The sequence below is a fragment of the Vigna umbellata genome, chromosome 8, assembly GCF_029865625.1.
Source record: "Vigna umbellata cultivar VRB3 chromosome 8, Vumbellata_1.0, whole genome shotgun sequence".
NCBI lineage: Eukaryota > Viridiplantae > Streptophyta > Magnoliopsida > Fabales > Fabaceae > Vigna > Vigna umbellata.
Genome location: NC_142172.1, coordinates 47801896 through 47826334, shown reverse-complemented (window position 1 = coordinate 47826334; position 24439 = coordinate 47801896). Strand labels below are relative to the sequence as shown.

General features: G+C 33.0%; 3 protein-coding genes across 3 annotated transcripts; 2 read left to right on the top strand and 1 right to left on the bottom strand.

Moving 5' to 3' along the window:
• On the top strand, positions 1 to 2126 carry MRL7-L (Thioredoxin superfamily protein). The gene is given in 6 exon segments (XM_047307017.2): positions 1 to 242; positions 531 to 651; positions 654 to 1080; positions 1156 to 1237; positions 1339 to 1450; positions 1559 to 2126. Coding segments are annotated over 6 exon segments (978 nt in total). The 5' UTR covers positions 1 to 143; the 3' UTR covers positions 1696 to 2126.
• A 660-nt stretch (positions 2127 to 2786) lies between these two features.
• Positions 2787 to 11439, bottom strand: LOC124832739 (phytochrome-associated serine/threonine-protein phosphatase-like). Its single transcript, XM_047307018.2, has 10 exons — positions 11193 to 11439; positions 10013 to 10159; positions 9859 to 9926; positions 8597 to 8654; positions 5449 to 5559; positions 5251 to 5301; positions 4169 to 4312; positions 3996 to 4091; positions 3807 to 3878; positions 2787 to 3096 (listed from the first exon to the last, which is right to left on the bottom strand). Exons 1-10 carry the CDS (start codon positions 11271 to 11273, stop codon positions 3013 to 3015), a joined length of 912 nt encoding a protein of 303 aa, XP_047162974.1. The 5' UTR covers positions 11274 to 11439; the 3' UTR covers positions 2787 to 3012.
• A 2538-nt stretch (positions 11440 to 13977) lies between these two features.
• Positions 13978 to 23988, top strand: LOC124838994 (Prolyl oligopeptidase family protein). Its single transcript, XM_088096573.1, has 11 exons — positions 13978 to 14580; positions 15626 to 15909; positions 16000 to 16194; positions 16978 to 17324; positions 17964 to 18255; positions 19915 to 20073; positions 20551 to 20916; positions 21620 to 21685; positions 21831 to 21879; positions 22045 to 22168; positions 23606 to 23988. Exons 1-11 carry the CDS (start codon positions 14229 to 14231, stop codon positions 23670 to 23672), a joined length of 2301 nt encoding a protein of 766 aa, XP_087952699.1. The 5' UTR covers positions 13978 to 14228; the 3' UTR covers positions 23673 to 23988.
• The last annotated feature ends 451 nt before the right edge of the window (positions 23989 to 24439 follow it).

Sequence of the window (24439 nt, the reverse complement as noted above, 5' to 3'; positions counted from 1 at the left end):
TTCAGTTTGGCTGTAGATAAACTTTCTCTCAAACACGTTCATTTCGCTGGCTCAAAATTTTCAATTCAACCCATTTGGTTTTCCATTTATCTACTAACTCACCTTTTTTGTTGTTTCCTTTTTGCAGAACTTTGAATGAAGAAATGGCGCTGTCACATTCCATCACTCTGCCCTTCTCCTCTTTCGTTTCATCTAGGGTTACAAAACATAGCTCCAATTCATGTTTTCTTCCCTTAAGCCTGGCAAGTATATTAATATCTTCTCCTTGCAATTTTTCTACAACCCTTTTGGTTAAAATCAATTTCTTCATAGGTTACTCTTTTAACTTGAAGAAAACAAGAAGGCAAAAAGGAAATGAATTGAGATTTAATGGAATATTTTGTGTAAGAGTTCAGCACTTGCAATTCATTTTCATCGTCTTATGTTCCTTTTCTCCGAAGTGTTTATGGAGAAATTCATTCAATTAAGGTTTAAGTTTTGAGTGTTATCTCATATAAAGTTTGATAAACTGTTATATGTCTCTCAAACAGGATGGTGATAGCAGAAAAATAAGAATCTCAAGCAGAGTCCAAGCACTCAAATCTGACGGTGGTAAATGGAAGAGAAGGAAAGAAACATCTAGTGACTCTGATGATGACGATGACGATGATGAACAACTGGGTCTGCTAAAAATGACCCTTACCGCATGAGTCTGGAGGAGAGACTGGAATGGAGGAGGGCGATAAGACAGGTTTTGGATAAGGAACCCAATGTAGAAGAGGAATTAGACCCTGAGGAAAAGAAGAAAAAACTGCAGAAGCTTATGGATGATTACTCTCTTGTTGTGGACGAGGATGATCCAAACTGGCCTGAAGATGCTGATGGCTGGGGATTCAGCTTGGGTCAGTTTTTTGACAAAATTACTATTAAGAATCAGAAAAAGGATGATGACAATGACGATGATGTTGACCGTCCGGAAATAGTGTGGCAAGATGATAATTACATTCGTCCTATCAAAGACCTAAAGACTGCAGAATGGGAGGAGACAGTATTCAAAGACATAAGTCCCTTGATTGTTCTCGTGCACAATCGATATAGAAGGTTAACATCAAGCTGTTGTTTATTTTGTATATTTTGCAATCAAATAAAAGTAAATGTTCTTAATTTTATTTTTAGGCCAAAGGAGAATGAAAAAATTCGGGAGGAACTGGAGAAGGCTGTGCACATCATATGGAACTGCAGATTACCTTCACCAAGAGTAAGTAGTCAGTAAAATTTTATACCTTTGGTTCCTGCTACTTTAGCATGAGATGTTTTTCTTTGCTTTTGTCTCACGACCTGGCACTTCTCTTATGAAAGTGTGTTGCAATTGATGCTGTTGTTGAGACTGAACTGGTAGATGCACTAAAAGTATCAGTATTCCCAGAGATTATCTTCACTAAAGCCGGCAAGATTTTATTCCGTGACAAAGGTATATATTACACACAAAATATTTTAAAAAGAAAAGAAATTTCGGTTTCCCGTTTCTTTAATCTCTTTCCTTCTGACTTTGCATAACTTCCATTTGGTGGTCTCTCAGCCATTCGCACCGCAGAAGAGTGGTCAAAAGTCATGGCTTACTTTTACTATGGAGCAGCTAAACCACCCTGTTTGAATAATGTGACATTTTCCCAAGAAAATATTCCTTCTGTTGTCACTAATAATCCAGTGTCCTGAAAAATCAAGGTCCAAATTTTGAGTTCATCGTGCTGAAATATTTCAAGGTAAAGATGCCTCTGACATTAGCCTTTGTATAATGAATGCAAGGGGAATGTATAGCTCTATTGAATGCACATAATATGATAAGAGGCAAGAAATTTGTTAGGGCTGGCTCTTTTGATGACTGTTCATGGATGCCAACAGAGGAAATGAGCATTACACTTAGCTTGTTGGGATGAAAGAATAAATGAACATGGAAGATGAAAATTCGAGACAAGGTGACTAATTTGGTACTGAGTAAAAACTTCATGTATCCTTGGGGCACTGTGCATATTCTGAGGATTCATTGAGTCATTTTTCGTATAAATGAGAGTTATTTGTAATAGATATATTAAAGGGTTGTAAGAAGTAGTATTGGCTAACAATACTGTATGAGGTTTTGATAGTTAGATTCTGACAAAATAGAATATGGTGGCAAGTAGTTTTATAATTGCATAAAATAATTCATTTTTCTCTGTTAAATCAAATTAACGTGGTAGGAAGTAGCAAGTATTATTTAATGTGTTTTGAAAAACTGTTTCAGATGGTAAGTAATATCTACTCAAACAAATTACAAAAGAAATCACAACTGGGGAATAATTAATTTATAGAAATTACAAAACCAACTTGAACAAAAACATATTTAATGATAATTTTTCTCTTAAAAAGTAAAAGTCTAAAATGTTTATCATTTTCTTTTTATTCTACTTATAAACTTATTAGTAAGAAGTATTACTTGGATTTTTAATTTAAGTAAAACCTTTTATATGAATTTCAAGCGTTACAAATTTAAAAATGTAATTTCTATTTGTTTTACAAACTGTTTGTTGATTATGATCATGGTTAGGTGTATAAGAATTAACATATTTATCCTACGAAGCATCATAATTTTAACAAAATTGTAAAAAGTTTTATCTGCTCTTTTAATGTATTCACTCACATCGAAATAAATACGTGTACTTATTAACTATATGAATCAATGATGCCATCACAAACTATTTTAATCCTTCCTTTTTTTTCATCTAGGCTGTTTTAAAATATATCAAGATATTCTAATGACTCTTTTCAAATAGAGATAATTTTTTTATAATAATTAAACAATAAAATCATTTTCAATAAAAATTAAATATAAAATATCCTGGGACCCCATGTTGCGTCATAGTTGGATGAGTCTTGAGACGAACAAAATCCACCTTTATAAGGCAAAGCACAACTAATACATGACCATCATCAATGTCCAATCATTTACTGAATCACTATAATTTTACAATAAATTCAAACAAAATTTGCACCAATTTATAAGAAATATGGAACGCCTGTCCTGGGCCCTCTCATCTGATTGTTTTCCTCTGTTTCAGTGAAAAATTTAACTTCTCTTTCCTGTCACAAAGAAAAGGTACAAGTTATAAGAAAATGAGGTTCCAAGATATCTACTATAATTAGCAATTTTACATGCCCATTCATACTTACCACATTTTCAATTTCATTCCACTCCAAGCATATTTCAGATATTAAACTAATAAATGGTTAAAGCTAAAAATAAAGTTTTTACTTATATTCATGAAAAAAAATACCTTATAACTGTTAACATGATCTCACTGATGAAAGTATTCATAACATGTCTAATAAAAAACATAATAAAAACAAACAAAATTAGTTATGTTGGAATGCAGTTGAAAGACATACAAGCCTTGCATTTGTTTGTCCGTATGAATTGAACACATGTTCAGCAAGTTTTTACAACCATTTTGGCACCCTGATCAACCAATGAACTAAACTCACTACAAGATTTATAATCTATTCCTGACACAGTCATCACATCACAGCAAATTTAGCTACACTAAATTGAAAAAATTTCATGCCAGGTAAAAAATAAAAGATGAAATTACATCATAATTCCATTGAAAGTTCAACAGTGACCACCGGATAACATAAAAACCGCGAGGCAACCATCTCATGATAATGGAGTCGTTATAGAATGCAATTAAGGGAAAAGAAAAGCACCAGGATACCACAAATTCAAATGAAGTGACCGTGATTAAAATACAGGAAATAGATTTACACAACACAAAAGGCTTCAGATGACTCACCATATTTTCATTGAAACTCAGAATAGAAGCTACATTTCCACATCGGTAACAGTAATTAGGTGCAGACCATACCTGTAAATTTCCAAGGGAATCACTATTAACCACTTAATATTTATGAGACTGAAATTATATTTGAAAAAGTTAGGGTAAATAAAATGTAAGGTAATGTAATTCATATACGAAACATACAGTTACAAGGCCTTTATCTTGGAACATATACTTGAGGCCTTCTTGAACAAGTTGATGTGCTCGACAAACAAGATCAAGATTATTTATGTGATTGAACTACATTAAAAAAATGCACTGGTAAGATTAAAGCATAATATTCAATTCTAAAAGCAATACGAAATAGATTGCATTACCTCAGACGTGACCCTAGATCCAAATAGCCAACCTGCACCACGGGGACTGACTGCCCATGTTTCAATATCTTCAGGATCACTCCACATTAGATCACAGAAAGGACCCTCGTGAGGAATTTCACAGTTCCGATCAATGACCCTTATCTGCAATAAAATAAAATAAAATCCACCACTATCTATTAATCACGATAGAAAATAGCTTTCGTTAAGACTGACAAAAACCACAATTCATTTATCATAATAATTATCCAAAAAATTGAGAAACTAAGTATTTTCTGGAGTGGTTATTAAAAAGCAAATCTAAGTTTTTTGTGCACCAATATGATTGACAAATTTAAAAAGTAATTCAAACAAAATACCAAAACTGTTAGCAGTGAAAGATTCTAAGGTCAAACAAAAACAGGTCACATAATTAAGTTAGAATTAAAAATAAAGAAAAGGAAAATATACATGTGTTCAACTTTTCGTGTTCCTGCCAAAAGTCAAAGTATTATTGGAATCATGGGGAAGAAGGATCAGCACGCAGGCTAAGTTAAAAGACATTTCACATCGGGAAAGCAGAGTCAAGAACCATAAATTCAGAAACATCAAATATGCAATTTGACAGTACATGTAATGTTTCCATGAACAGACAGTGTATGAAGGCATTATAAGGATGACACATTGACACCATGGTGCAATGTGGGTGCTGAAAATTGAATATTGTTAATTGAAAAGATATATAAAACAATGATGAATCCAGAAATTTTTCTCCATGCGGCAAGATAATAATTTACAATATTTTTCACAAAGTCCATGTTTTATTAAAAAACAAATATAAAATTCTTTATTTTGAATATCATATTATATTTGAGCTTTGACTACAATTGTAATATGGGGGGACGATATAATTTTTTAATGGGGGCAATTTTTTTTCATACGTTAACAAAAAAAAAATTAAAAAAGAAAAAGATCTTGTGGGGACAATTGCCCTCACAAGACATAATGTGCATCCGCCAGTGCCTAAAAACAACACACGTGAGGCAACAGTATGTTATAGAAGTATTGTGTTTGGCTAACAATTAAGAAGGGGGCTAGAGAACCTGATCAATTGAGCGAATGTCAGGAGAAAGGCCACCATGAACACAAAGCACCTGGGTCAAGCATAAGATGTAGAAGACTTAATTTTGAACAAGCAACATCAAACAGAAGTCAAATGAATGCAGTATGCTACCCCCACTAAGATGCACACAGGCACATGAAAGATAGATACTTGAGAGAAGAGAGTAAGAGGTATTTACAGTTCCATCAATAATTGCAGAAAGCGTTAGATAGTCAAACACATCTGTACAATAACGCCATGCGTTGGCATTGCCGTACTTCCTCTGGCATTCATCATAAAATCCGTAGACCTATCAAAACAGAAAATTAAAAAATAATCATGAATCAGCATTATACTTTGGCATATCTGGTCTATGTTTCCACAATTCATATCTCCATTATTGAAGCTAGCATTATTATTGGAGAAATAATGCAAAACAATTATATTTTCTATATAAAAACCACCATCAAATTATAAATCAACAGACTTTTCATTTTATTTCCAATCCAGCTATGGAACCTGACATGGGGTCAAAGTACAAAATGAACCATAGAAAATAAATCATGGCTGACCTCAAATTTTCAGAACCCTAGGCAAATTCGTGAAGGTGAGAATAGAGGGAAGGAGAGAAAGTTTAAAGATTTGTTTATATTAGCGATAAGACATATATAGAAAGTTGTATTATGTCCATAATTACCTCTTTCAAAGTTAAGCACCATCACCTCTTCATTATTTTCAAAATAATGGATTGAGTGATGGAAAAATCACTTTTCATCCATTAAGATTTTATTGACTAATTATTTTTTTATAATAATTTTTTTATTTTTCTAATAAAAACATGTAAAGTACTAATAATAATTATACAACTTTTAATTTTAACATGTGTATATTCGGCCATTTTTCAGTGCCCTCCATAATTTGAGGTCCTGAACAGTCGCCTACCTTGATTGTGCCCAGGCCCCTCTGAAATAAACATTAGCACACGCTACCACCACCAAAGCTTATATGCAATTTTCCTAGCCTGTAATTTTCCTAGTCAGTTATTATTAGCTAGCATTTTACAGTTGTTTGATAGCTGCCAACAAACAAAACATTTCTGTTGTATTCCAGACAATAATGGAATAATAATAATAAGTGCATGACTGAGTTCTTTAATCCCTTTGTTTCTCTCGTATCTCTCTACTCTTGACATATATTGTTCCTCTTTTCTCTTCCCCACTTAAATCTGTCAGTGGTATCTAGAGCCTAACTGTCCTGGGCCACCAGACATAATCTTTCCACCAATGAGCACTGGAACACATGAAGTGAAGAAAACCTCGTTCAAATTGAGCAAATGCCTCAAGGTCTGATATACTATCAGACATGGAGGAAGAACAATGATTCTGTCAAAAAGGGAGAATTGACAACCAACCCAATTAAAAAGTATGGAATTTCTGAAGTTTCCAAGGGGAGATGTTATAGCTTAAATACTTAAATGTAAAGAAAGATACTTCGAGCATGACGAAACTCCTAATGTCATGAAGATTGCGGGAAGACAACTTCCCAGACTGGATGAGTACGTCAAAAGCCTAGAATGATTGTTCTGGACCTACTCACAACGTACAGTGGAGCTAGATGTGTGTGTGACAGTTTGACATTAGCAGAATTTAAAAGTAACTTTGATAATTTCATTGCAAAGCTCACCAAGGACAATAGTTTCCATCAGAAGTGGATGAATCTGGTGAGCAAAGAGGGTTGATCCACTAAGGGAAAGTCATAAGCATCCTACTGCTCTTCAAAAGAGTGCTAAAATCACCATGAGTTCATATAGAAAGATATTCTGACGCTAAGAAAGAAGTGATTGAAGGCTTAGTGGGGGATTTGTTGAGGACAAGACCCTTGAGAACCAGGGTCCTCTTTTGAACAGGGGTAAAGTTATGTGAAATAGGAAAAGACGGTTAGCTAGTTAGTCAATCACTATTGGGCAGATTTTATAATTATTAATGTTAAGCAGTTATCTATAAATGGAGCACGACTATGGTATTTTAGACAAGTTGGAACTACTCGGTTCTTCAATTCATATGCTACTCTCATCTCTCTATCCTTTTTGTTCTATTCTTCCCTCTTCTTCCCCTCTTTCCTTCTCTTATACAGGCAGGCTAAATACTTAACAAATTATTTAATTTAAAGAACTATAAATTGTTAGAATCATTGTTAGAGTCTATCCTATCGAAATTTGTTATTTGTTTGACATATTGTTCCACCCGCTATCAAACCACTCATTAATGTATAATCCTATATACAAGATGTATATACCTCGGCATGAGAGAGATGTGTTGGAAATCTCACATCGACTAGTAATAAGACCAGTATAGAATATATAAGTGGGTACAAAACTCAACTTACAAGTCAGTTTTGTGAGGTTGAGTTAAACTTAAAGTTCACTTTTTAACACTGATAAAAACTGAAAAATCAGGCACTATTTTAATTTATTGTGCATATATAGGTAATACTACTAAAAGAGAACAAATGTAGTTACTACGTCAGAAGCAGACTAAAGACAATGGATAAACCTAGGTATTTAGGTGGCTGCCTCACCTCTACCTCATTTTGTTTCCCTACCTCCCTCTCCTTATCACCATTCCAATTTAAGTTCACAATGCTTACTGCATCCGGGTAGTTAACAGAAAGTTACATGAGGTCACATCTCTAATAATACTTATAACCCCAACTGTCAATAAATGATGATGCACATCACACAGAATCCAGAAAAATCAAGTGAGCACATACTAAAAAAACAAAACTTTCCACCCTTTAAACTTTAGAAGGCAAGGTAAATATGTTACTCTGCAATATTCCAATATCAAGTAACGAAAGCCAATAAAAAAGCCTTGTCAAAGCCAGATGGCAGAAGACACATAGAAACCATGGAAGATAAGGTCCCTAATGGTCATAAATTCCTTAAGTTTTCGTAGCCATTTTCAAATTTCAAACAAACCAACCATCTCCTAACATTGATTATAGCTTAGGAAATTCCAATCAACTACATTCCCAATTCATGCTTAAAAATTTCAAAAGGACTAAATTTAAAATTGCCAATAATCAACAATTGGACCCAGGAAAAAAACTGTGAATTCGACAACACTAGCAATGGTGAAAAATTAAGTAAGATTGCATCACTGCAATTGGCAAGCTAGAGTCATACACATGTAATCACACAACTAAAACTTTCTAATATCATAACTAACTAGCATGCTAGACTGACAAGATTCAAAAATATTTTATAGACCCCTCCCAGTTGAATAAAAATATATAAAATTCAGTAAGTTTAGAATGATTCATGTAAAGATTTCATTCACAAGGCGTACCTGGGTTAATTGTCTACTTTCATGATTTCCACGTAAAAGAGTAATGTTAGCTGGGTATCTATGAAATTACAGAAAAATAAAGGATCCATAAATTTTAAAAGGAAAAAAAAAAAACTATAAGAATAACACACTAATAACTGCTTCTCAACAAAAGACATAAATAATACAGCAAATGAAAGATGCAATATATCTAGCGTTTGAGCTTTAAACATGACCAATGAAATCTAGCAATTTACAATCATATTTTTCGTGCCATGTTAAGCTGTAGAAAAAACCTTTACAGAAGAGCCCACTGAATAATATGTTAATGTTTGGCACTTCATGCAAGAGCTTGGGCATATTTCAGAAAGCTTGATCAATCTTATTCCTTCCAAGGAGAAGAAACTAAGAATTGCATACCGTTTGCAAAATCTTATCAGATACTTAAATGGTGATCACAGAACACAGACAGAAAATAAATGTAGAAACACTTTTGCTTCCTTCCTTCCCAAACCTCACTCGCAATTTGCCTGTGAATCCCTTTATCATTACCACCTTTTTATGCTTACTGACCCCTAGCACTACCCACACCACATAAATAGTTCCTTCCTTTTTTACACGAGACACTAACCATTATTATCCTCCTTTTCTTCCTACTTTACACCACAGGACCAAAGGGTCAAATGGTTTAAATCCAAAAATCAAAACCACAATTAATGCTCCACTCTAGAATTTGAATAAAAAAATAGAAGACCAAATGAAGTTTGTGGTTCAAATGAAGGGACAAGCTGTGTAGTAAGAACTAAAATAGAAGCATTTAAAACTATCACTGAATTATCTATATGATCATATTCGTAAAACTGTACTGTACCACTTGCAAATGGATGTGTCTGTCAAAAGTCAAATATGCTAGCAATTAAAGACTGTGGTGAAGTATCGTGAGTATTTTGGTATTATAATTAAATAAGAATAACTAACAATATATATGTTACTTATATTGTCATCCAGTCGTGGATTCTTGAATATGCAAGATTACTGACTTTTATAGTAATTACCTTGAAAGGTATATATCTAAGGCATTTTCTAATAAGTTAACCATGTAAAGATCTTTAAAATGAGATGGTATTAGACACTTTGATGATATATGGGACTTAACCTTAAAACTCTTCTTAAATGCCATCGGCTAAGACAAATTCCAAGTGAAAATCTTATTAACAACTCATGCAAAAGCAATAGCATGTCAAGAGTCAAAACAGGTGCAACCATACAATAAAAGGACATACCTAGCTTTTAGAAGTAAAAGGATGGTGAAAACCTCAAGGCTATTGTAACCTCGATCAACAAAGTCTCCCTGCCATGCATTTACAAAAATATAAAACTCGAAAAACAGATATTTAATCATTGAAGTAAATGCAAAAAAAAGGGTGTAACAAATACCATAAAAATATAATTTGTCTCGGGCACATGACCCCCAGTTTGGAAAAGTTTCATCAGATCATGGAATTGACCATGAATATCACCACAAACAGTTACCGGACTATTGACAGGCTGCACATTGGACTCCTCAATAAGGATCTCTTTTACCTGAGGTATTTGAAAAAAACAAAACTTTTTGTTATGGGTTCAGTAGAAACAAAAGAATCTGCATGTTAGTATAAAACATATTTTAGTAGTATCGCCAAGGTGCACAAATGAAGACTACGACTACAGCAAAAATAGCCTTGAGAACCACTGTACAGCAATCTCTGTTTATTACCAACTTATCAACCTCACTCGTTCCCCATAGCAACCGCACACAAAATATGTCTAACTTATCACCAAATAATACAAGCATGTCCAGCAATAAGCACAATACAAACAAAGGCAGCCCAAGCCAAAATGTAATCGTTTTCTGGCAGGATTTCAGAACAACACTAAAGATCCTTTTGAGATTGAATTAAGTTGGCCCATGAAATGTCACTGGCAAAAAGGACTATTTCTACTCTAATGGACTATGATATTTTCTTCACATGCTACTATGAGTTCTTATACTCCAAACTCTCATTTACTGCAAACGGCTTTTAATAAAAACTTTTCAATGTAACTATGGACTTTATTGGATAAACTTCTCCAAAAACACTTGAAGGAGATAAAATCAAATAAGATTCTCTATAAACTAAAATTGGCTTAAGCACACATTGGGTTACAAATAAACTCGTTCCGTATTTTCTTCTACAAAGTTTATCCAAGACATTGGCCGTTAGCATAAAGGAAACAAAACAAATTATTTAGCAATGAGACAATTACATCGATAAATGACCGGGTTGCAACTGACTTTATTAAATACCATCCTCTTCGAATTGGGTGCAATACAAAACATAAAGAGTGAGAAAGAAAAAACTGTAGACATACGATACAAAGACAACACTCAGAAATTTTCTTGGGAAAACAGTTCAAGAAAAAAAAGGATAAAACCGTCCATGCATATTAATGAAAGAATCCGAATAATCCAATTCCGCAACAAAGACTTGGATCGAAAAGACAATGGAAACAAAACGCACAATCAGATTCCTAATTAAGAAAAAAAGGGGGAAATGTAAAGAGAATAAAGGGTGGGCATAAGAGAGTTTTGGAGTACATATTCGCAGAGAAGTTGAAGCTCGTCTTCAAGAAGATGTTGGCCATCTTTAACCTTCAAGATCCACTGGTCCAAATCCATCGTCTCCACAAAATGGTAACGGTTCGGTTTCAGTAACGAAAGGGCAGAACAAGAACCACGGATGTGAACGATGGATTAGGTTGAAAGGAGTCAACAAACTAGCACTTATATTCGTTAACCTTTTTTCTCCTACATTGCTCTCGCCTTTTGCTTATAACTGTTAACACTATTTTGCCTTAAAATAACACAAATCAAGATAATTAATTTATATATAAAAAAAAAGAAAAAAAAAACAAATAGGTCTTCCAACATGATTATCGATAACAAAGTGCGAAGGAAAAATGTACGTTTCACAAGCCATACCTTTGTATTATTTTTGAAAAACGGAAAGACAGTGTAAAGAAGACATCACATTTACAATCAAAGAAATTATTGTGGAAATGTGAGTTGGATCCCATGACTTTTTTTCACCCATGTAACAAAAATATTTATTTAACAAAAATATTTATTTTTGCTGCTTTTGCATTGTTATAAGTTCAACTGGGTTATTGGCAATTTAAAGGGAAATTACAAGAAAAAACAAGATTTTAAACTGTTGATATTAATGAGATGGTTGGAAATAGATAATTAAGGATTTTTAATTAAGAGGTATTTACTAAATTTTGTGTTTTTTCTTTTAGTTATTTGGTAGTCATTCTACCTTATTCGTGTTATAGTTGTTTGAGCGACATTCATTCCATCTTGACTTGTGATAGGCAGTATAGACGGTTAAGTCTAATATAATTTTATTTAAGTTGAATTTTATTTAATATGAATTTGATTTAAGTATCTCACCGTCTACTTACATTTATATCTAATTGTTTTAAGATCGATAATTTTTATCAAACACTCTTTCACACTAGATTATCTTAAACATTCTTAATCAAATTTCTTTCACTTTATCAATGTCTAAGTCTAAATCGTATGGATAGATACCTATCAAAACACTCTCTCGATCAAGGAAGTAATTAATAAATGCAATCACCTACAATAAACTTGATTATAGGTTATAGTTAAAGTTACTTAAGACTATGACCATCTGGTTTCATGGCTTCCAAACAACAAATATATACCATGTTAAGAAATAGATTTTAAATCTAATGCAACTCCACAAAATCAGCTTGTAAGGTGAGATTTGCACACACCTATATATTATAAATTGGTCTGAAAATTTGCTTTCTATTCTTAAAAAATCCATCAAAATTCATTCATTAAGGACATACTTTATTTTTAATTGAAATAGTATTTTCTCCGCTTAACGGGTAACTTTTTTTTGTTACCGATGGGAAAGTCCTTCTCATATGAAATTGCATAGAAGAATGTAAAGAATTATATAATTATATATATAAGAATTATATATTAAGTTAAGATAGTGTGAATGTAGTTTTTGCATTCACACTATCTTAACCGATTACTAATACTGAAAAATTTTTGAATTTCGATGTGGGACTTCCAACACTTTCTTAACCGTTATCGATATTTAACTTGATTTTCAAATTGAGTAAATTCCAAAATAAATTTGACTTAACCCAAGACCATTATAGATAGTTTATTTGTACACCTCCATAATTTTATTCTTACATCTCCACACACTTTGTTTTTAGTTTTGTTCTTTGTTGTATAATTCAAAAGTCATAAGATGTTTTTCAAATTGTATACTTAAAAAATAAAAAGCAAAATAAATTTATGAAAATGCAGGTTATAGAAATTTATTAAAAGTTTATTCCCTTCTAATAATTCTAACCCATACTTTAATTCACTCAGTTAACTTAAGAATTAATGGATTCAACTCTACCTATATCTTTATTTATATAATTTTTTACTTTTATTCACTTAATCCAATGATATTTACTTTTTCAATCAATTTCTTTTATTTATTTATATTTGTTTTTTAATAGAATCGAGTTGTCGTGTAAAATCTGGTATATCTCTACTCCAAGCTAATAATATCCTCATGTGACCCTTTATGATACAGGTACCCGATTGCATATATGTATTTAAATATGTCTATACCTGGTAATAAGTCTAAGTATTAGCATTTATGTTCTTTCCTAATTGAATTTGTCATTTCTATTTTAAAAATATAATTTTATTTCAGGAAAGTTTAGATGCTGAAATATTGTAATGTTAGATTAAAGTGTTAGTAAACATTCTGAGACGAGGTTGGCTAACATGTTAGATTAAAGTGTTACATTCTCACACGTTTTAACTAATATTAGTTAAAACACTTTTAACTAATATAACTATTTTTCATTTATCTTCTACTTATTGATATGATCAGAATGTAATAAATGACAAATTATATTTTAAATTGGAACGAGACTATTAGAATTCAGTACAGATTTAAGTTAAAAACGTGTAGATCTAACTTCTTAAATTTGTATATCTCAACATTCTTTTATAACATATTCATCCATAACAAACAAAAAAACATTTATATTTCTTTATTTATCTGAATTAAAGTGAACAGATTAAAAGAGACTATTTTTAGATTTTTTTTTTACTTTTTAATTTTTTTAAGATACTAAGATCTCCCCTTTCTAACTCTTTAAACTATTAGAGCAATTAAGAACATAATTTATTTTTAGTAATGATAATATTTAAAAGAAAAAGGAACATCAAGGGTAAGTGTGATTTGGTATTATTTAGTTGGATAGATAATAGCCCACAGATTCCTCCCAAACTATAGAATTATTATATAATTATTATGTAATTAATGGTTTCTTAAGCTCCACCAGCAAGGCACACGAAAACCACGAAAATCAAATATCCAATTATCCGTTCACACCGAGAAGCAAGGGTTTTCTGCTACTTCCCTTCTACACAACTTTCAAAACACTCTCAACACTACTTCACTCACTCTTTCCCTGTTCCAAATTTCAACAGAATACAATATTAATAACAATAAAAAAAAAAGGGAAAAAAATTGAATATTTTCAAAATATAAAGTTAAAGATTGGAAAATAATTGCATCAAATGGTTCTTCAAAATTTCCGCTTAAACTTAGGTCGCATTTTCTGCATTCCCCTAACCGTTACGGTTGTTCTCTCCTCCGCCGTTCCCTTTCCTCCCGCCGCCGCCACTACCACTGCAGCATTCTCTCACCACCGCAGTATCGCCGCCTCCGCATCGCCGATGAATCCGTCGCCGCTGTCACAGTCTCACTCTCCGCCTCCTCCGGTGGCGAAGAAGGTGGAGCACGCTATGGAGATGTTCGGCGACGTGAGAATCGACAACTACTATTGGCTCCGAGACGATTCCCGCACCAATCCCGAGGTGCTGTCTTACCTCAACCAGGAGAATGCCTACACCGATTCTGTCATGTCTGGTGCGAATCCTCTTTTTTTTTTATCCTATTTCTCTTTCACAGTTTTTTTTTTTAGTTTTCTTCTTACTTTTGATTTATATTTTTCTTTTGAAAATACAATCCGCCCAAGCATGAAAGTGTAGCACAGTCTAAGCACGACTGTGCATGTGTGGATTTACTGAGGAGTCTTGGTTACAGTAGCATAAAGGCATCGTTGGTTTTTTAATTGATTGCACGGACTCGTCTTCTTGGTTATGAATTTATGAAGTTTGGTTCTCGGGAAGGGAATGGTACACTGTATTTGGTGCGGTGACAGACGAGGAAAATTTGAAATAATTTGGATTTGCTCTCTTTTCTGTCTCAGTTTTACATTCCATCTGGATTATTATAAAGCAACAGTTTAGGCAAACAGACCAACTTTGACCTGTGATTATTCTACGAACAACGAAAATTCCGAGCTAGTAATTAATTCACAACTGATATAATTTGATATAAGTTTGTAGTCAATTTGTATATATATTTTTTCTTAAATTCAACTGTGCACAAGACAAAACGCCTCCTGAACAGTAGATCCTAATGGCTATAGAAACCATGCCACCATCAGATGCATCCATGCTTTCTAAAGTTTATTGCCAAGCTGGAGGTTGATTGATGGGTTGGTTCCGGTGTAACTTGAGGAGTGCTATTAACGCACTCGTGTTAATAAAAAATTATTGAAAACTACAAAATCATGACAATCATTAAATAAAAAGTATGATCCCCAAAATTCTGAGATTTTTAATAAGTTTTGACTCATAGCATACTGTATTCAAAAGATTGTGTTTCAAAGTGTTACAAGAATTTCTCTTATGACTTTACAAGTCAGTCTTCTGTTTCGCAATATATAGAAATGATTCATCGATAAACTGAGCAAATATAAATGGGTAAAAGGCTCTAGGACTGTGTGGTGCGGACTTAGGAATTCCTTTGCTGTATCTAACCTCTTCACCGCCATGCACACTCACTTTTAAAGGAAATTTATTTTGATTAGCAGAGAAAGTTATCCTCGTTTTCTTTAAATTTCTAGGAACTAAGGAATTTGAAGATAAGCTTTTTGCTGAGATAAGAGGAAGGATTAAGGAGGATGATATCTCTGCTCCTTTACGCAAAGGGCCTTATTACTATTATGATAGAACTTTGGAAGGGCAAGAATATGTTCAACATTGTAGGCGCCTTATATCTGATAGCCAAAAGGTGCCATCTGTGCATGACATCATGCCCACAGGACCTGAAGCTCCTCATGAGCATGTTATTTTGGATGAGAATGTCAAAGCACAACATCACAAGTACTACAGCATTGGTACCTTTAAGGTTAGATCATAGTATTTTATTCACTTTCATCTGTCTTGTTTCCCAACTTCCAACTGCTTTTATTTTATTTTAAGCTACGTTTATTTTCAGGTTAGCCCAAATAGCAAGTTGGTAGCATATGCAGAAGATACCAAAGGAGATGAAATATATAAAGTCTATGTCATTGATGCTGAGACTCGAGCTACTATTGGAGATCCTCTTGTTGGTGTAACAGGATACCTTGAATGGGCTGGCAATGATGCTTTAGTTTACGTCACAATGGATGAGATTCTCAGACCTGACAAGGTGGGCCGTACTCCTCTGGAATCAGTATTGTTGTCCCATTCAGTTCTAATAATATTTCGTTTTTCAACAATAGCAGCAACAGCAACCAAAACTTTTCTCCTACTAGACGGGGCCAGTTAAATAAATCAAACCATACCATTGTGTTCTTTCCAAAATCACCATTTCATTCAAGATCACTTATTAATGATCTTACTTGGTCTTTCTTGGTCTACCCGTACCTTTAGTTGTTGAACAATCCTTCATCTTACCAACTACTATAATTGGAGCCTCTATTTCCATCTTAAATTCAACTCAGCTAAATCCCAAACTGATTAGGAGTGAAATTGGCCAAAGTTAACTTGAAGTTTAGCCTGATAAAAATGCTGAAAACAGGAATATGTGATTTGTGATTTACTGTGTGATGATGTGGTTCGATGTGGCAGTGGTACTGAATGTTTTCTGCCTAATTCGTAGCCAGACACTTAGTTCTGATTGATTAGGGTTCAGTTTTTGCTTATTAAGGGGAAAATGTTTTCTTTTTAATTTGAAAATAATAGTTATAATAATTAGGCTTGTTTATTAAAAAGAGCTAAAAACTCATAATCTGGAGGAAAGACTCTATCACAGTTTCTTTTTTCCAAATATGAAACAAGCAGGTCCAAGCCTTGCTCCAATCTGGTATTTAGATATGTTCACAATGTTTATTTTTTTCCATAAAAAGAATTCCCTTTCGGTGGTCTCATTTCTAAATCCTTGCACTTGTTAGTTGTCTACTTTCTCCGCTAACATCTTAAGTAAATACAGGTATGGTTTCATGTGCTGGGAACAGAACAGTCAAAGGATACACTTCTTTACCAGGAAAAGGACGATATGTTTTCTCTCGATCTTGAAGCTTCTGAAAGCGAGAGATATTTGTTTGTTGCTTCAGAGAGCAAAAATACAAGGTTCAATTTTTATATGGATGTTTCTAAGCCTGAAGAGGGTCTTAAAGTTTTGACACCTCGTGTTGAGGGTATTGACACAACTGTCAGCCATCGTGGAGATCATTTTTTTATTAAAAGGAGAAGTGATCAGTTTTTCAATTCGGAGGTTGTAGCTTGTGCTGTCAATGACACCTCTTCAACTACAGTTCTTATTCCTCACAACGAAAGGTAAAACAATCTATGTATCATTGCTGCTCAGTTGCTTTGTGCACTCTGGCCGTAACCTTGATAAATTATATAGCGACTTATTTTATGAATGTGTATGGACCACTGGGTAGTTCATTCAGATATAAAAATTACACATTAATTAAGAGTAAAAATCTTTCTGAACAATGCGGTCATTTATTGCTAATTTCCTACTTTCTGCTTTAGTTACTAGAAAAAGATGAATTGTTCTTGTACTAGATATAATATTCCCCTTTTAAAAGCCATGTATTAGTATGTGTCAGTTAAGCCGGCATTCTAATAGAAGGCTATTTTCTAAGATGCTTTGTAAGTAATCGTTTGCTGCTTATGCAACTTTCTTTTCTTTGTCACTTTTGTTGTTGTTCCATTAAATTGTTCTTGATAATTCAAAAACTGTTTTGGGTTGTTAACTTTCAAACTCAACTTTGGTCAGCTGTTCCTTGGCTGGTGGTATTATATTCCAGTACAGTTTATGGTGAACTGATTTTCTGCCACATTATATTTATATGACGATCCTTATCATCTCAACATCCAAAATCATTAGCATGAATGAGAAACAATAAAAATTCATGGAGCTTGTGTCTTTCTCTCTAACCAAATCTTACATTGAATTTTTTTTAGTGTTAAAATTCAGGAGATACAACTTTTTAGTGATCATCTAGTAGCATATGAGAGAGAAAATGGTCTACAAAAAATAATCGTTTATCACCTTCCCCCACTTGGTGAACCACTAAGAAGCCTTGAAAGCGGCCAAGCAGTTAGTTTTGTTGATCCTGTATATTCAGTGTATTCTTCGGATTCAGAGTTTTCATCAAGTATTTTAAGGTTTTCGTATAGCTCATTGAGGACTCCTTCCTCTGTATATGATTATGATATGAAGACAGGCACTTCTGTTTTGAAGAAGATTAACTCGGTAAGTTAAATGGGCTGGTAAACTTAAATTTTTCCGTTTTGCATCTGCCCTTTTTTCAGTCTTAACAGTTTGTCATATAGACTTATTTGTTCTATGCAAGTTTTTGTATTCCCCGTTGTTAAAGTGCTTCTTTCTGGTATATCATAATTTTGACCTTTTGAGATGTTATGCATACCCATGCTTACCTTGGCTTTGTTATTCTGATTGGCATTCATAATTTTTTAATGATTTCTTCATTTCATATTTGAGTTGTTATTGTGTGCTGGTTTTTTCTCAAGGAATTTACTGATGTTTGATGGATTTCGAAAGACAGCATATGAAATGCTAAAATTTGACTTTTGACATAAGTTGTCTCTTTGGTAAAACTGTGACGAGGGACAGGTCGACTTAGCCATATTTGGAGAAATACATCAAATTACTCCCTAAAAATAAAAAATATTCTAGTCCCTAAAATTACGAAAATAAATTCTAGTCCTTAAAATTGGCTACTATCAGTCATTTCATCAAATTACTCCCTAAAAATAAAAAAATATTCTAGTCCCTAAAATTACAAAAATAAATTCTAGTCCTTAAAATTGGCTACTATCAGTCATTTCAGTGCTTAAATTGGTATTTGTCAGTCAATTTGGTCCTTCCACAATGTTAAGGACCAAATTGATTGATGGCTGTCAAGTAAGGACCGAAAAAAAAAAGAACGTAATGTACCACAATGCCAGAAGGCTCCTTGCAATGTGAAGGTATGAGAAAGGGATGTCGTATGCGGCCTTGTAGGATTTTCAATAGCACTATAGCGCTACTGTAGCAGGTAGTGGTCTAGATTAAACCCTTCCTGCTACAAGGGCTGCTGTAGCGGACCACACACTGAGCTGAATAGTGGCACTGTGTGTTGATTCAAAAACATCCGGGATTTTTTGGAGGGAAATTTTTGGGATTTTAATTTTCAAAATTGGAATATGTGGATGTGATAGAAGATTATGACTGATAAAATCCCACTAGTAATGGCTTTTTTCTGTTAATTATGGATGTTATTAATTTTGTGGTATATATTGACTTGTATTTTTTCCTGATTCAAGACACTAATGACCTTTTATTGTTAATTATGAATGTTATAAACTAGTAATTTTATCATTTTATATAGTTTAAAGGTATATAGTATACTTATTATATGAATTATAAAAGAATTTCAAAAATAGCAAGTCAGCCGCTATAAGCAATCTTGCTATAGTTATTTTGGAGCTCTCAGCAACATTCCATTTTCTGGGATTTAAAACATAGTGCAAAGAGGTTGTTTACATGACCGATCATCAAATCATAATTCTATCGTTGCCCTCAAGGACCATAAAAATAAGGGTTGTTTTTTGGGAACTGAACTGATTGATTTGGTTAAGTTTAAGTTACCAAATTGACCTGTGATACCAATTTCAAGGATCATATAGATGCATAATATTTCAAAGGGTTCTGAGGCAATATTCACGGTATTCGGAATTTGTGAACTATTATAAATTCCAACTTATCTAGGCTTGAAAAGGTGTATGGTAATAATGGAAATAGTTATGGAAATAATGCCTCTTTATTTTATCGTCATTGTTATTGTTATTAGGTTTTCTTCTTTTTTCTTTGGGGTGGTTTAATTATTCTGTATGGTTCTATTTTACTCAGGTTCTAGGAGGTTTTGATTCAGCACATTATGTCACCGAAAGGCAGTGGGCACCTGCTTTGGATGGAACTTTGATTCCCATTTCTATTGTTTACCGTAAAGATGCTGTGAAGCTTGATGGATCAGATCCATTACTACTTTATGGATATGGATCGTATGAGGTAAAAACATATAAGTTTAGATAGATTGAATTGCATACAACAATACCAATTATGAATTCTATCCTTTGATTTTTTATGGGATAATGGATGAAAGTTGCTAGCTGCTGTTTTCCATCATTCTTTAATGCTTGCCACTTGAAAGTAAAAGGGATGTACTTTTTTAAAAAATTTGCTGCTAAACACTCACATTTTTCTCTTATTAGAAATAAGATATAGTCCTATCTTTGTATTATATCATTTAAATACAACATCCCTTCTGATTGCTTTATGTGATTATTGATTCAACTAGTAAAGATAGTTATTTGTTTACTTCAATGTTTGCTCTTCTATATATGGACGGTGGGCACCATATGTTAGCCTGTCTGTTCCTTTGGTTACAGATTTTTTCCGTTTAGGAATCTGGTCTTTACACCTTTAAACATTTCTCCTTCTGTTTCTTCTAGAATTTATAATTTAGTGACCTCAAATTGTCAACAGATATGCATAGACCCCAGTTTCAAATCAACAAGGCTTTCATTGTTAGATCGGGGTTTTGTATATGCCATAGCTCATATACGTGGAGGTGGGGAAATGGGGAGGCAGTGGTACGAGAATGGGAAGCTGTTGAAGAAAAATAACACTTTTACTGATTTTATTGCATGTGCCGAATATTTGGTTGAAAAAAAATTCTGTTCTAAGGAAAGACTGTGCATTGAAGGAAGAAGTGCTGGTGGTTTGCTAATCGGTGCAGTTCTTAATATGAGACCAGATTTATTTAGGGCTGCTGTTGCAGGGGTACCTTTTGTGGATGTTGTGACAACAATGCTTGATCCAACCATTCCTCTCACTACTTCAGAATGGGAGGTAATTTTTTCTCTTATTCTGCCATTCCATATGGACATTTGAAGACATTTTGAATTGGGTTTTGGAAGAGGATTTGTAGGAGTCAAGATAGTTGATTGAATTAATGTATTCTTGCTTATTGATGATAATATGCTAACGGGACATGTTTCCTTGCTAAAATGCATGAATTTGTCTAGCCAAGCCACTATAAAAACCGCTTCTACAAATTTGTTTCTCATAGTATACTCTAATCTTGTTCAACCTTGCTGTGCACCCTATCATTTTCCATGTTTTTTAGTGGGTTTAACTGGGCCCTTCCTTTTAATTTTGTTGCAGAAATACTGTTTTCATAATTTGATTTATGCATGGTCTTGTGATGCCTTGGATCCCGTTTATGTTTTAGTTTTTTTACTGGGTCCTTAGACCAGTGAAATTGTTTTAGCGTTCTTTCTCGTCTTATTTTCATAAAATGTATCATATTATAAATGTGGAGTTATTTTTTTAATTGTCATACTATTCACTTGTCGTTTAAACTTATGCAATAAGAGGCATTATACAGCCATCAAAATTATTCGAGATTATTATAATTGTGCGGGTCTTTGTTTCACATGTGTAATAACATATTTTGAATTTCATTATTCAAGCTAGTCCACATAGTTCTATGATGGTATTTCTCTTGTTTTTTCTTCTTCACAAATGAGATTGTTTCCTTGTGTTACTGCAGGAATGGGGTGATCCTAGAAAGGAGGAATTCTACTTTTACATGAAATCATATTCCCCCGTTGATAACGTGAGAACCTTTTGGCTGTGCTTGATGCCTTGTTGTTTCATTGGCTATCATTCTTTTTCAGTCCGAGCATAATTTTTAATTTTTCTCTTGTACTATATGAATTTTAGGAATATTTTTTTTCTAAGTCCTCTCTCATTTTACGCAGGTGAAGTCACAGAACTATCCACACATTCTTGTTACAGCTGGATTAAATGGTAATCATATCTGACTCAAGTCACTAAAATGTTCTTCGTTTTTAACTTTAATACTTAAAGCCAGATCATTCTTTCTGTTTTGTGATTACTGATAAATTGGCTGGAAAGACATCTTTGGTTTTACGCGTGACATGTGCATCTTACATCCGCTTGTGCATGCTGTAGACCCACGCGTTATGTATTCTGAACCTGCGAAGTTTGTTGCAAAACTAAGGGATATGAAGACTGATGATAGCATCCTGTTGTTTAAATGCGAGCTTGGTGCTGGACATTTTTCTAAGTCGGGAAGGTAATCTCATATTTCTCGGTTTTTTCTACCTGTACTTTAAATTTAAGAAAAATTTTAAGTAAATAATAATAATCTATAACTATATATAAAGATAATACACCTCTTTGGTGTCCTCTTTTATTTTTTCATTTTATCCTCTTAATTACTTTGTTAAATTTCAAATAATTACTCATTATAAAATAATTATTTACTCTTTTATCAACCACTTTTCAAATTTAATTAATTACTTATAATAAAAAAATTATTTACACGATATTATTTATAATATTTTTTGTTTCAATAACTAAAATTTATTTATATATATATATATATATTCAATTTTGTCTTTTAATTACTATTTATAAAATTTAAATAATTTGTAGATATTTAAAAATGCTTACACAGCATTACATAACGGCTGTGTACACTAATAATAATAATAATATTAATAAAGTATCATTGATATTAAACATTTTCCAGTCACGTTTCTTAAAACGAAAGAAAATGTGTGAGAAGATTTTTGTCTTGGATTGTGAAAATTTCTGTTCAATGCTATTTTTTGTCTTGAATTGCAAATTGTTTTCATGACAAACAATTTTTTTTGCATTCTTATCATAAGATATCTTACGGCGATTAGGTTGAAGATATTTGGATAGACAGATTATAATGAACGTTTTTTGGAAAGAGATATAGAACATGGAAAAGATGACAATACATATAAGGCAAAAAAACCCAACTTGGGAACTAGAGAGGCCATTTCGTTTGAGAAAATGTTTTCTACTTTTAATTACAAAATTACGGTCTTATTTTCACTTCGTTTCTAATTTATTTGCGTAGGAATAAATAAGAACAGAAAACAATAAAAGCCTAATTTCATAATATGCTTATTCAAAAAATTGAATATAGGAAATAAAGTAAAAGTATGCTAACATTTTTATAGGTTTGTATAAGTTAGAAAATGGAGACAAATGATTTTCTAAAACCAAATGCACTTACTGAAATCTTTTGCAGAGAAGTTAGATAAGAGACTTTCTAAAAATGTTAATGTAAGTTGGTTTTTATTTATAACAAATTTATTTATTTTACCTTTTTATTCTTTTATAAATAGTTATTAAAAAGTTTACCCAAACTGAAACAATAAGGAGATATTTGTTTTATTTAAATTAAATGCACATTAATCTTAACATACTAAAATTATACTTTTGCTCAGAGTATAATTTTAATATGAACCAGAATATAACGCGAGTCTTGACCTCGTTCTACCTCTTCTATTTTGGTGGCAGATGGTATGGTTTTACCTTTTGTTAGTCATTAATGTTTTTCTTCTACCTTTTGGAATGATAAAAAATTATAATCTTGTTCACTTTTAAAAATTAAAAAGAAAATGTTGCTGAAATGGAATCAGACAACTGTAGATTTTCTTTGTTTTGCTTGTTCATGTGTTGTGTGTCGATGTAGATTTGAGAAGCTCCAGGAAGATGCCTTCACTTATGCATTCATCATGAAGACTCTAAACATGATTTAGTCTTTAGATGCATGTGGTGCTGATGCCGTCCAGATGGGTAATTAAAACATCCATGGCTTGAGTGAGAGCTTATTGTGTCAGACATTTGGGCCATCTTAGGAATTAAATTGCTAGCAATTTCAGACAAAATCTGATATTGCCTCTGCAATACAGAAACCTGTCATTTGTACAATTGAAGTAGTAATTTATATTACAAATAAGAGAATACGGCAATTAAGGATGAAGCATATGTGCTTATCTTTTAAAAAATAATGTCTGAATTACTGTTAACCTGGATTTTGGTTGACAATATATTATCCACGGCAGTGTTTTTTTATCTTAAAAAAGGCAAAAAGACCGAAACACCCCCGACTTATTATTCAAGTTGAAACCTGATTGCTCTTCCCCATTGATTTCGTTGCACGCCCTCTGCTTCTACTGCCGCTGAATAGTGCTACCACACGAAAGAACAGGCAAGTTTTTTTTTCCTTTTACATTCCCGATTAGTTATCCTGGAAATTTTCTGGATTTGTTATTCTGGAAACTTACTGGATTGCTCTTCTGAAACGGTGAGTTGTTTGCATTATAGTATTCAGAATTTTGTCTTTCCTGAACAGCTTTCTAGAATGTCCAATCCGTAACAAGTTTGTGGATTAATTCGCAAGGGTAAAACTAGTATTTTAAAAGTTATGGGGTGCAGGTAGTAATTAGGGATACAGAAGCCTATCTTAGATCCATGGACTCACATTTTATATCTACAATAGAACAAATTTGTTTACATAAGCAAT

What these genes read in the sequence shown, in the direction of transcription:
- LOC124832739 (XM_047307018.2), bottom strand. Translation starts at nt 11,273, where the DNA reads ATGGATTTGGACCAGTGGATCTTGAAGGTTAAAGATGGCCAACATCTT. An exon ending in AGACAAATTATATTTTTATG is followed by an intron (nt 9,927 to 10,012) that starts GTATTTGTTACA and finishes AATGCATGGCAG; the next exon opens with GGAGACTTTGTTGATCGAGG. An exon ending in AAGATAAAGGCCTTGTAACT is followed by an intron (nt 3,879 to 3,995) that starts GTATGTTTCGTA and finishes GGAAATTTACAG; the next exon opens with GTATGGTCTGCACCTAATTA.
- LOC124838994 (XM_088096573.1), top strand. Translation starts at nt 14,229, where the DNA reads ATGGTTCTTCAAAATTTCCGCTTAAACTTAGGTCGCATTTTCTGCATT. An exon ending in ATGGATATGGATCGTATGAG is followed by an intron (nt 20,074 to 20,550) that starts GTAAAAACATAT and finishes AATTGTCAACAG; the next exon opens with ATATGCATAGACCCCAGTTT. An exon ending in CATTTTTCTAAGTCGGGAAG is followed by an intron (nt 22,169 to 23,605) that starts GTAATCTCATAT and finishes GTGTCGATGTAG; the next exon opens with ATTTGAGAAGCTCCAGGAAG.